This window comes from Leptodactylus fuscus, chromosome 1 (genome assembly GCF_031893055.1).
Source record: "Leptodactylus fuscus isolate aLepFus1 chromosome 1, aLepFus1.hap2, whole genome shotgun sequence".
Lineage (NCBI taxonomy): Eukaryota > Metazoa > Chordata > Amphibia > Anura > Leptodactylidae > Leptodactylus > Leptodactylus fuscus.
Window position 1 is genome coordinate 120,172,684 of NC_134265.1, and position 14,044 is coordinate 120,186,727.

Below are 14,044 nucleotides of genomic sequence, written 5' to 3' on the forward strand. Positions count from 1 at the left end.
ATGGGTGATGATGGTTTATTAACCAGCACACAGACCCCATTAAAGTCTATGGGATCCGTGCTCTTTGACAGCACAGCCCTTGCAATTGCGATTATAGTCCGTCCGGGGGGACTCCATGTGGACTCTCCCTGGACGGAATACATATGCTAGTGTGAACCAGGGGTTAGTTCAGACCTGGAAATTGAGAGGGCTCCAAAGGTCCCGTTGCCAGAGACAATATACCACTATTCTAAATGGCACATTGTAGGTAGGGACCCCTTTACAGATGTTGCATTGGAGCTCAGGAGCTTTAAGTTATGATTTTGCCTACTCGGAAAAAAAACGATGCATGATTGACTCAAAGGGGTTATGCAGAGAAAAATAAAGCTTACCAGTATTTTTATTGCACTGGATATGCTTTACTACTAATATATAAGCAGGTCTCCTGAAGCCCCAATGACTATTTGCTGAGCTCAACAAAGGGCTGGAAGTCTCTGTAAGCTGCTTCAGCCCCCCATGACATTACTGACTCTGCTCTTCTCTGTTGCACAAGTTGGAACATTAGCAGGGAAGCAGGGTAGCAAGATTTTAGGCTTCCCCAGCTGCATTCACTAAATTCAATGACTAGGGCTCCAGGGTAATTGTATATTAGTAACTAGTCTTATCCAGTGCAGGCAATACACTGAGGAGCTTTATATTTCCCTGCATAATTCCTTTAAAAATGCACCAAATTTATCAAACATCATGTGACATTTAATACATTTAGTGCAATTAAAGCAGTAGGAAACTTAGTTAAAGGGGTTGTTTAGGATAGCCTATTTTTGGCAAGCAGGCCAGGGAAGATGAAAAAAAAAAACCATACTCACCTGTCCCCGGTTCTCTGGTGTCTCCCACTGCCCTCCGGTCCTGCTGCTCTGGGTCTTATTTTGGCTGAAGTGACCATTAAGGCCAATCAGCAGCCTAAGGAAAGGAACCGCATTGTCACTCACATATGTCAACTGTGACATTCCGGGTCCATTCCTTAGGCTGCAGACTGGCCTCAACAATCATGTGCAGCAGGGACTTCAGCCGTAACAAGACCCCAATGCAGCAGGACCGGACTGAGCTAGGATACACCGGAGCATCATAGACTGGTGAGTATGGTTTTTCTTTTCATCTTCCCAGGCCTCCTTTCTAAAAATGGTTTATCCTGGACAAACCCTTTTAAGTCACAAAACAATAAAGACTGTAATTTGCAAAAGCAATCCATTAATAAATAGTAGGGCAACAGAGGAAGCGGAGTGGTTTCAGCTCTGAAGCCAGAGCAATCGTGGATGCAGCCCTAACCTACCACATAGGCTGTAAAAATTTACTAAATTTTAATGTGTATTATTTTTACATAAATAATATAATATTGTTTTCCACATTAGCCATGGACTTTAGGGAGAGTTAGAAGAATTTACGGCATTGTCAAAAATATTTTCCACATCTCACCTCTAACTGTTGACGAAGCTTGCCAACTTCCCATCGACAGGATGTATTCTCCTGAGTCACCTTCTCTCGTAAGCTCTTCTCGAATGCTGCCTCTCCGATAGCTTGAGCTAACTGCATATCAAACCTGCATAGAAAAGGTTCCAATTACACTGTTTTCTTACACAGCTCTGAAATGGGAAGAGCGCTTCAGAAAATGTTACGGTAGGATTAAATGTGCAGCAAGTAAAATAGCAGGCTAAAGCAATATCATTAACTCGGCAAGTTACTTTCCAATACGTTTGTGAGGTGACATTTCACTTCTGTCACCATAAAGCATGATAAAACATCCCTGGATGGCAAAATGCTAGAATCATGAATCATACGTTGCTGAAGAAAGTGACAAAATCATGGAAATTAGTCATTTCTATTCAAAAGAACAGTGCTTACATTTAATCCTACAGCGTCCTCCCTAAAGCACTGTTACCAATATCCAACAGCTCCGCATTTATCTGCAAGAACTTGTTATTTGGAAGAACAACTTTCAGACGGCGTACACAATTTTTCTGACTAGCTTTACTCTTATCAGTGGTTAAAATACCCCAAGTCATACGAATACAATTTAGAAGTTTGACAACACATCAGTATCAACTATACAGGGTATTTAATGATATATTCCATTGCATGGTTGTTTGTTGCTTTCTCCCTTGATACAACTCATATCAATCTTGTTTTTATCCAATATTTTTTCTATTTGGCATAAAATCTCAATCCATCCATTACTCATTATACTTATTATGCGGTGCCAAGTCATATTAATTGTAACCATGGCTATATGTATTAGTAATATTAGAACCAACTGTTCTAATCATGTCATTATTATTATTTTGCTTTTATAAGTCATTATTAATTAACTTTCAAGAAGATATATTATCTTTTATAATACCAAGCTCTGTGGTCTTCAAGCGCTTCTGTACAAAAATCACATATGGAAAAATTGTCCCCTAGAAGCAAAGCTACATACAGCATCTAGTGGAGCATAGCATGCATCTTAAAAATTTATATAGAAATTAACAAAAAAAAAACTCTATATGAAATTAGAGGCATTCAAAGGTACAAGACAGTCCCAAAGTGAAGACAGTGTAATTGTCCATTCAGTTCTTGCTCCCATTATAGGGGTTGGTCGCCCATTTAAAGAAGTTTTATGTCCTTAAATTAATCCTTTATACTGATGACCTAAAGGATAGGGCCAGCTCCAAGGTTGTGTGGGCCCTTTAGTAACACAACCTCAGTGGGCCATCTTGTGGCACAACTCACATGGCAACAGTGTTTTCCTCTAGAATGCACCGAACAGCACACAAAATTGTGTAGATTTTTCCATGACGATCTACTGGAATGCTGTAAGTCTTCTGTAACTTTAACCTTACGATTACAAAGATCAAAAACCATGGGTGAAATTTTCTATTGACATACCCCAGATGTATAATGGCCCCTTATTTTCCCATAAAGTATAATGTCCCCCTTATGCCATCACATTATAATGTCCTCCTTTTGCCTCAATACGTCCCTATACAGTTCAATGCCACCTAATGCCCCCATACAATATCTCTTTATTCTCTCATACAATGATTCCTTATGCCCCATACAGTAAATTGCTACTTTATTCTCCCATATAATAGCCCTTTATGATCCCATATAGCACAGTGCCTCCTTAAGCCCTCATATAACATCCCCTAATCCGCCATAAAATACAGTGCCTCATTATACTTTATTTCCTCCCCTTTATGAGGAGAGAGCCGTAAATGAAGGATTTCACTTTCACTTCAGACCCCTGCGCCTTCTCTGCTCTGGCAACCATGTTAGTGCTGAAACAGGGAAGGGGCAAGGGGTCCAAGGACCTATGAATAGTACAATTGAAATCTGCATTAACTGCTCAGTTCTGTCATTGTAATGAATGCTTCCATCTGTAGAGATGGAAGCGCTCATTACCAAACCCGAAAAGGCTCTGACACCTTGGCGCCAGACTTGGTCATCAGTATGTGATCTCTGGAGGTCCAATACACATACCCTTCATAAAACAACTGTTGCAGCAGCCTCCAGGTGTGAGGCTGCTAACAAATGGAGATATGGAGGGTGCATGTAATATTGTGACCATTCAAGTAACAGGAGCGGTGCGGCAGTCTTGTCCATTGCATGATGGTCGCTGTGGAGAACTGCAGCTTCACTCCTAGTACTTGAATAGGAGCAGTGTTGTACATGCTCCCTGTCCAAAGCACAGGCTTCTGGAACCCGTAGGCTGCTCCGACAACTGATCTGAGCAGGGTTCTGGTGTCCCCCACATATTACATACTGATAGGTCATCAGAATGAGAAATCAATTTGGGGGTCAGAAAATCCCTTTAATTAGAAAAAATGCTCATAATTCTTTAAATGAAACAAAAATACTATGCCATTAGCCCCTGCATCCATTCCCCCTCTTCCCAAATTCCCTTGTCAGTTTCTGTACCTTCTGATATACATCAACATGGAACTCTCAATGTGCCAATTACCAAGGAATTGTTGACAAGGGCTAGGAAGTACAAAGACCAACAAAAGACTTGGAAAGCGAGGAATTTGGAGCAGGTAGGGGTGTATTATTTATTGCATTATATAATAAATATGGCACATGTGAATATATCCTTCGCTAAGGCCCCACATAGCAGGAAAAACCATGGCCGTTTTGAAATTTGCGTAATTTTCCACAATGCATGGCGGGGATTTGCTAGAATCCCATCCACTTTTCAGGGACTGAATTAAATAAATGCAGTGTAACCCTTGCTGCCATGCTCTTACGATGAGGCAACACATTGCAATGAAAAATCATGACTCCATTTTACCATAAGATATTGTGGTTTGGCCCACAAAGTTTTTACAGGTAAAAGAAGATAAAAACCCATAAAAACACCAAAAACTGTAGCAAAATATACCAACATGAAGCCTCAACCTGAGTTTATAATTCTAGGTCTGATAGTCTAGATCACACCAGTAGCTGGAAGATTTCAAGTTAGAAGGAAGGAAACAGAGCTACAATTTGGCACGCACCCCATGGAGCTTCCTTGAGAACAGCTTTCATAAATACGGAGTTAGTGCCTAGTTATTGAAGATATGATGAAAATTTACAGTGTATGATAAAGAAAGAGAAAATTTACTGTACGTTAAAGCAAAGAGCTTTTCTTATACGTTCTCCCCAACCATAACTTTTTTCGGACATAAAATTCTTACAAATTACCAATCGTTACTTTATCTTGAAATATTATTGTGTAAAATCCCTACAATGGAATGGAAGATGTTAGTGTTAAATTAAGCTACAAAAAGTGTACAGATCGGTGCAGTCACTATTTTCAGAGAAATTAAAGAATTGTGTCATGATTGATGAAAAAAAGACGTAGGAAAGAAAAGTAGCGGACAGCCAAATAATCGTAAAGTGACTGCTTATTGAGTAGTGAGACCAATTTCTTTTCTGCTCTGCAGCTGGGGATTTTTTCTCTTATATTGATGGCTTGAGTGTTGTTTTTCCTTCTCTATTGTTTGTGATGACAAAAAAAATCCCAGCATCGAGAAATTCTTTCAGATAATGTTGAAAATGGAAGGTCACAAAATACAATCTCTGGTACTGACAGAGTCTGCTTTAAATAACAATGAAATTGGGGTTAGTATTTTATGTAAATTTACTGAATAGCATGTACAGTATATACACTGATCAGCCGGAACATAAAAACCACTGATAGATGAAGTGAATTTAGTATTTCGTGACTATGACACTGGTGGGCCAATAGATTGTGCAGATATGTTGCTGTGACAGCCCAACTGGTTTTCTGTATTTCAAAACAGATGTTTATCATTTAGGCAAGATTCTGTGATATCACAACTGGTTTTAGTTAAATAAACTATTGCGACATCATGAGAATAAGGCCCCACATGGCGACCCGCAGCAAAAAAGTCCTGCAGGAAAAGCCCTCGCGGCAACATATCTCAATTCTTCCCGCAGCACTTTGCACAGAAAGTCCATAGAGCTTTCTGCTTCAATTCTATCTATAGGTGAAACCGCCAGTGTTTCAGTATATATCATTAACAGATGCGATTTCCAAAACAGCCACATTTTTGGAAATCACCAAGTGTCCACCTTGAGTGTTTTACCGCAAAGTGGGATGGGATTTGTAAGTTTAAACCACATGGGGCCCCGGACTAAATGTTTTTTAGTCTTCAATATCAAGTGTGAGATATCTCAAGTGTAGGGTTGAGCCGATCTTGAACTTTCAGGATCGTTTTTAAAATCCGATTTCCAATCATTTTTCATTCGATTCCGATCCCAATTCCGATCCCAATGCAAGTCAATGGGATTTTTTAAATAACCAGAGATCGGATTTAAAAAACGATCCTATTCACTACACAGCATGTAGTCCAAAAATCTGTTCAATTTTTGGACCTCACGCTGCGTAGTGATTAACCCCCCCCTTCCCGTGTTCGCTTGCCTGCAGCTCCCAGTTCTTCTTCGTCCGGTCCGGTCCACTGTCCTTCACGTCTTCAGAGCGCCCTGCCCCCCCCCCCGCCTCCCTAGACTAGTATTGTGGAGATACAGGGAGCAGGTGGGGCTTGGTGCGGCTGGAGAGTGTGGGCGGGGAGACATGAGTGCATCACTCACGTCTCCCCACCCAGTACCCACCCACACTCTCCTAAGCCCCGCCTTCTCTATAATACTAGTCTAGGGAGGCAGAGGTGGGGCACAGGGCGCTCTGAAGCCACATGAAGGACAGAGGACTGGACCAGAAGAGGGCAGCCGCAGCACTTCTGAGCAGGTAAGTTGAGTGAAGTTCACGAGTAGATAGATATTACTGTACACTGACTTGTCTAGTAGATAGACAAGTCAATGTACAGTAGTATCTATCTACTCGTGAACTTGCCTTGTCGTCCTCACAGCAGCGCAGCACACAGTGATTTACCACAGCCTGCCACTCTTCTGCTTCGTCCCTGTTTTACCGTATATTCAGCTGAGTATACAGTAAAACAGGGACGAAGCAGAAGAGTGGCAGGCTGTGGTACATCCATAGGAATGAATGGACACAGCTGGCATGCTGGGGGCTAAGTGGCCGGCCACTTCCATTCATTCCTACGGGTGCTAAGCTTTTCCCACAATGATTGGCCAGTAGCCAAGCATTGTGGAAAATAAGCCCCGATCTCAATCCCGCCCGAAAAGATCCCAATCGCTCAACCCTACTCAAGTGCTATCTCAACTTTGCAAAAAAAAAGAATATTCTATAACCTGTTACTTTTTTATATTTCCATGTACAGGGATCTTTTTTTTTTTTTTTTTTTGCAAAGCCACATGCAAAAAACAGTGATCTAGCTCTTTTGATTTTTTTTCCCACTAGGGCTTTCACTGTATGGAAATAATAGTTTTATAAGTTTTTACGTCGGGCATTTTTGGACACATTATTTATTTTTATATGTGTTCTGGGGAAAGGTGGGTAAATTTTTACTTCTTTTCTAATTTATTTATTTTAGTTTTATTTTTTTTTAACCTAGAACAGCCTTTCATAGAAGTCCATTGCAGACAAGCCTGGGAGCCTTCAATAGGTTCCAAAATGTCATACTCACTCACAGATTGCTGGGCCCAGGTCTCACTCCCTGGGCCAGTGATATGCTCCAAAATGGAAGCACCTACGTGTCACCAAGAAAATGGTGCTTTGGTCAGATTTGACCATGGCACTGCCGCCATATTTAAGTACCCGAAATCTGATGTAATAGGATGGTGGATATTAGGAAAATGATAAATCTGTGCTCCACAAGCCAAATAGCATCCTGCAGTGTGCAAAAATAGCACTGTGTAATAGGTTATCCCATATTCAATAATTAATGTGATCATAAAGTGCTGTTTGGGTGCACTGCAGTTTTCACCATGTGGGTTAAATAGTAGTTTTGCTTTATTAAACAGATTCAACTAAATCAAATATGTATTTTTTGCTACTTTTCAAATTTTTGGACATTATAAATCATTTTGTATGGGAAAGGGTAATTTGGGGGTATTTTTCTTGCTGCGAGGGATGGCAGTCCTACTCAACATGTATGGCAGATGTTGAAAAGGGATTAAACTGGTTTAAATAAAAGAATTATTATTATATAACCTAACCTTTTTATATTATGCACTGCAACACAAAAGGCTATTGCATATTATTCTATTTTCAAAAGAACTCAATCAAAATGAAAATTAGTCGCTAATGGCTAAAATGAAGAACTGGAGTATACTCTAATAGGATTAGACATTATACGAATTGCATTATTTCCTCTCTTAATAAGACTGGACACTATAATTAGTATATGCCCATATTTCTGTTGCTGTTTAGGCCACTGGGCTTGTTTTTGCATATAAATATAACAGAAAACAGATTTACTAATAGTTAAATTAGTTTTTAATGAAGAAGATAAAAATTAAACTTGACATAATTTACATGAGCATATGCTGTTTCTATTCATTATATACAATCTGTTATTCCCACCATGTCAGTTCTAAAAGAACAAGGACAGATAACATAGTGTGAGACCTGTAGAACAGTTTTCAGTATTTTTGGTATTTTGGTACAATATCAAGTAGAATATATAGATTTTCAGTAACAAATTACATAGATTACATGTATATAAAAAAAAAAAAAAAAAAAAAAAAAAAGTGGGCAAAAAGCCAAGAAAAGATTGCTAGGCAAACTACAGACCAATGGTTTTGAAAATCAGATCATTTCCATTGCATTGCACGTTCTATTTCGATAGACTCTCATCTACTTTGTAGGAACTGTAAAAGGGTGCAGATTTTAAGGCGGCATTTACACCATGTGGGGCCCTGGCCTAATAAACAGATTTGGTACTGAAAGGACGTCATAGACTAACTAGATTTTTGGAGTTACTGTGGCAGTTTTTCGGCAGTTTTTTAAATCCAAAGCTCTATTGCAAGGAAATTTTTAAGAAGATGATGAACTTTAGCACTTAAAGGGTGACTTTGACAGTGTAAATTATAGTAACACATTGTGTCACAGTCTTTTTGGACTGAGTGAGTGATGGCAACAGTTTTTTTTTTTTCTTTTCAATATAAAACATTATTATTACTAGTGTTGAGCGAATAGTATTCATCGAATACCTCGCCAACATAGGAATGCATGTAATCGGCCGAAAACCAAGGGGTTAAACGCATCAAATCTTTGAAGCGTTTAACTCCTTGGTGTTTGGCCAATTACACGTATTCCTATGCAGGCGAGGTATTAGACGAATACTATTCGCTCAACACTAATTTTTACTAGTGCTACACTGCTCTCCTTAAGGAGCACTCTCTCTTCCCTCTGTGCAGGTTATGTAAAAAGCCTGCCTAGGTCACACAAACCATATGAATGGAGATGATTTGAATGGTGAAGCGAAATAAATAACTCAAAGAATCTCACCGTGTACCAGTCACTGCAAAGGGACTACACCATGGCCACCTATCTGGAGAAAATACCCCACCCCAAACACAGACAGACCCTGAGCCGGTACAGACTGAGCACCCACAGCCTAGAGATGGGATGGCACAAGCAGACATGCAAACCACGAGAGAACAGACTGTGCCAGAACTGTGACCAGGGGGCCCTAGAAGACAAGGCCCACTTCTTGCTACACTGCAACAAATACTCAGATGTGAGGCCCGTCTACTTCCATAGATTCTTTGCCCACATCCCAGATTTCACCTCTGTAGATTTGAAGAGGAAACTCTACATCCTACTGGGAGAAGAGGAATCCACTGTGGAGATCGTCCAATATGTGTCCACCTGTCACCAACTGAGGGGAACATCAAACCCCATGGACTGCTATACCTCATTACTGCCCCCTCTAATCACCCATTCACCTCACACACGCCCCAACCCAACCCTCCCATATCCACCACTCTATTTGCTTTGACAATGCCAAATGTCTTCAGACGTGCCAATAAAGCCTTTTTGAATTCATTAGATTTTTTTTTCTTTTTTAACGTAGATTGTGAGCGCCATATATGGATCACAATGTACTTTTTTTCCTATCAGTATGTCTTTTTTTTTTGGGGGGGGGGGGAGAACGGGGAGAACATACAAACTCCTTGCAGATGTTGTTCCTGCAAGGCTGTAGTGCTAACCACTGAGCCACCGTGTCGCCTCGATTGGATTTGATTTGATTTGATCCTCCTCCTCTGCTCTTCTATTGCATGTGACATGTGGCAGAGGCCATTTTTTAAGTTTGTCCACGACGAATTGCAAAAGTGGAAGCGCTTTGTTCATTTCTACATGAGAATAATGATATAGTCTCCTAAGGTTACGTTTAGTACAATAAATATTAAATAAATAAAGGTATATCTATATAAAATATGTAACACATTATAAAGTTAGTTTCTGAAAGGCAGAAAGTCACAACTGTATATGCAATGCAAACAACAGATATAAATATAAATATATAAATATAAAATATTTAAAAAAAATACAATTGAAAAATAACTGCTGTTAAAAAATACTATTATGTGATTCTGGACCTTCTCAATATATATACAGCCATAGACATGATAAATTTGCTGTAATAATAACTGCAGTGCACGCGCAGATTTTATACAACATGACTATTTAATACAAATTATGTTTATATGAATATATTAATGTTGGATATTAAATAATATTGTTGCCAACCACCCAAATACTTCAAATCACCATCTATATATGGTTAAGTGCAACAATAAAATAAAATATGTATATATGTTCAACCTTCTGATTTGCTTTGTGAATCTCAACAAATCTCAAATCTACTATGTGTATACAATTACTAAAACAGAGATAGTTTAGGTTGACACTACCACTATTTATGTCCATTGCCCTCATCTGTCATGAGAGAAAAGCAAATTAATCGTAGAATGCAGATGGAGTATCCTCCATCTGGTGTCCATCTGCATTTACTGATATATAAAAAGTCTTGCATACAGGTCAGGTATATTTGGGAAACTAAGCCAACCACAGGTCCTTATGGATTGGTGGTTAATAAAGATGCAAAAACCTAACAAGATTAGTTTTGATGAATATTCATGAGGTCCAGATTGCTTTGGGCCAAGGTTGCGAGGCATAAAATGGAAAAGCTAGCGTTTAGGGTTGAGCGATTGGGATCGGAAAAGATCGGATTCCAATCGGCAATCGAGTAAATGTCACGATCGCGATCGAAATTCCGATCCAGATCTTTTTAGGCAGGATTGAGGTCGGAGGTTATTTCCCACAATGCTTTGCTACTGGCCAAGCATTGTGGGAAAAGCTAACAATGTTAGCTAGGTCCCATAGAAATGAATAGATGCAGCCGGCACACAGCCTGTGCCGGCGTCCGGCCGCTTAACCCTCTGCGTGCCAGCTGCATCCATTCATTCTAATCAGAGACTAGCTAACATCTCTAGTAGCTTTAGGCTTGGTTCACATATGCTGATGTGTTCCGTCCATAAGATTCCGCATGAGGACCCGTATGGACAGAACACAAGCGCAACTGCAAGCACTGTGCACTTCAAGTGCACAGGCCCATAGACTATAATGGGCTTGATACAAATTTACCTATACTGCTATTGGATGTGAGCACCCCTTAAAAAAGGTAGAATAATCGCATACACTTCCTTCATAGAAGTTTAAGAAGCTACGACCTTTTTCGAATGAAAAACTATTAAGGTTATATATGCAGTGCCACCGATTTTTCTTTATTTACTAGTATAATGGGCTTGAACTGCACAGTGCTTGCAGTTGCATTTGTGTTCCGTCCGTAGGGGTCCTCATGAGGACTTTTACGGACAGGACACATCAGCATATGCGAACTGGGCATAACACTTATCTGCACAAAAGCGCTGCCGCCGGTCAGCTCCCCTTTTCTGACTCCTCTTATTGCTTCACTGAACCCGCCTCCCAGGTTAGTGTTACAGACCTAGGAAGAAGACGGGGTTTGTGGCTTAGGATGGTGTGGGGGGTACTGGGAAGGGAGCACTCACGTCTCCCCGCCCTGTACCCGCCCACACTCTCCTAAACCACAAGCCCCATCTTCTTCCTAGGTCTGTAACACTAACCTGGGAGGCAGGGGCAGTAGCAAGAACAGCGGGGACTGGACCAATGGCAGCATCTGTGCAGGTAAATGGACACCAAGGGGGGGCTAAGTAGTTAGAGGATTTTTTTTAATCACTACACAGCGTGGAGGCTTCAATTTTTGGAAGTAAACAGTGTAGTGAACAGGATCGTTTTTAAAATCCGATCTTCGACTCTTAAAAAAATCCCATTGACTTGCATTGGGATCAGAATTGGGATTGGGATTGGGTCCGAATGGAAAATGATCAGAAATCAGATTTTAAAAACGATCCTGAAATCTCAAGATCAGCTCAACCCTACTAGCATTATACTCTGGGATATACTCACACCCCAAAATATAATAGTGTTTTGTGGGTGGTAAACCACAAAAGTTTTGGGTTTGAGTCAAGCACAAATCTTTTGGAAAATTGTAGTTGAACTTGGTTCTATCTGAATCTGTTTATCCCTATTAGTTTAGTGTCTCAAATACCCTATGCTAATGATATCTATGGGTATATTGAAAAAACCATTATAGCTCTTGCACAGCTCTTCACTGACGCCAAGGTAGTGTAACTCGGTTTCGTTGCCCAAGTGTCGGACCTCGGGCTCATTCACAGTGAATTCAAAGCATACCGGCCTCTGTGAAGAGCTGCACAATTGTCAGTAGCACCAGACACATATCTTGGTATGAACTGCACCTTAAAAAGGCTTAAAACATAGTGTATAACACTGTCAAGGCTCCTAGAAACTTATCTATCCAATTTCAAGCTCTTTAAGGCAAACACAGTCGAAGTTTTGTCAATGTGAAATTATTGTACCCTGGGGTTCTTCAGATCACAGAGTATAATAGGTGAAGGCCCAGGGGTAAAAAATAAAATAAAAAATAAACATTGTCAATCAACTTCCCCTATCTCTTTTGGGTCTCCTAGCAGTGCCCAATGCTCTGTCTCGGCCTACTTAGGTAATGTCATGTGCTGGGGGTCACCAGTGAAGCCTGTGCTTGGGCCACCAACAGTCACATGGGCATGCATAACTAAAAAATCACATTTGTGTATCTCTTTAGTCATCCTTCCGTTTTTTTATAAAGAAACAAAAAATTGGATGAAAAGCAAATAGAAAATTATAGCCACACAAAAAGAAAACTGATAAAACAGACATTGCCACAGATGAAAAGCAGTCTGTGTTTACAGATGAGAAACAAATATGGACGTGTGAGTTAGGCCTTAGGACGAGACTCATACACATATATTTGTTAGTAAATATCAATCATAGCCCAAAACATCAGATTCTTTGCATTCAAAAAAAACTTTTCTTACTTTCTCTGTCTTTTTTCTAGCTCATGGTTCCGGATCTGTTGGTTTTCCATTAATACTCTAGTGTCCTCAAGGTCAGAGGTCAAGTGCTTGCACTTCCTGTTCGCTTGCTGAGCTGCTCGCCTAGCATTCTCGTAAGCACTTTGTAAATCACTGAGCTGTGGAACCAAAGGAAAAGGTGAATGATACCAGCAATTTTAGTCCACAATTTATGCTCCAGCACACATATTTGTACAGCAGAAATGGTTGTTTAATGGACAGATAACCCCCAAGCAACTGTACGATTCTTTTTCTCTGCCATCTGTGATGAAAACAAGCGGAAGAAAAGCCTCCTTTATAAATCAGTCACTGGCCAAATAAATGATTATGGAAATGGACAAATTTTATGCATTTCAAAACTACTGGCAGGTTCCAATAGGGTACTGTCAGAGAAATCTATAAATCTTACAAATCTTCCATGCATTTTATTTTCCATATATGACTTTGCATAAAGTAATTTGATGAATACTACCGAATAAGCTGTGCAAGAGAAGTGTGCAATATAAAAGCTGCAAAACATTAAAGGCTCAGAATACCAAAGGAAATGTACTGTATAAGCACTTCACACAAAGTCATCAGTGGGAACACTTGAAGGAAATATACCATGCATAGGGTCGGACTGGCCCATCGGGGAATTGGTGAATCCCCCGGTGTGCCCCGACCCCCGACTGTTAATTCCTCATTTAGTCACTGCAGATGTATTGTTCAGGGGTCCGAATGGGATCCTGAGCAATGCATTTGCCTCAACACACAGGGGCACCCATTAGCTGATGCAGAAGCTGTACATGGTGCCCTCCTGATATATAGGGAAAGTATATATATAGGAGGACACCAGGTAAAGCTTCAGCATTAGCTAATGGCCCCTTGTAATCCTCTTACTTATCTGCTGTAGGGATCGCGGCTTTCTTCCCTGTCACTGCTGCCTGAACTTCTCCCCTCCCCCTCCCTCTCAAAAACTATTGCCTCATCTCTCACATCGGAGCGTGTGGGGAATACAGGGACAGTCTGCTCCGATGCTTCGCTTCTGACAAAGGTGAGTATACAGTCCTATGAAAAAGTTTGGGCACCCCTATTAATCTTAATCATTTTTAGTTCTAAATATTTTGGTGTTTGCAGCAGCCATTTCAGTTTGATATATCTAATAACTGATGGACACAGTAATATTTCA

At 40.2% G+C, this 14,044-nt stretch overlaps 1 protein-coding gene across 1 annotated transcript in view; it reads right to left on the reverse strand.

Moving 5' to 3' along the window:
• Positions 1-14,044, reverse strand: part of MYO18B (myosin XVIIIB) — a 456,489-nt gene that overhangs the window by 162,727 nt on the left and 279,718 nt on the right. The window contains exons 30-31 of the mRNA XM_075276574.1: positions 12,841-12,995; positions 1,453-1,576 (exon numbers count right to left, since the gene is read on the reverse strand). Coding sequence (XP_075132675.1) covers positions 1,453-1,576; positions 12,841-12,995 — 279 coding nt within the window. The remainder of the gene's footprint in view (positions 1-1,452; positions 1,577-12,840; positions 12,996-14,044) is intronic.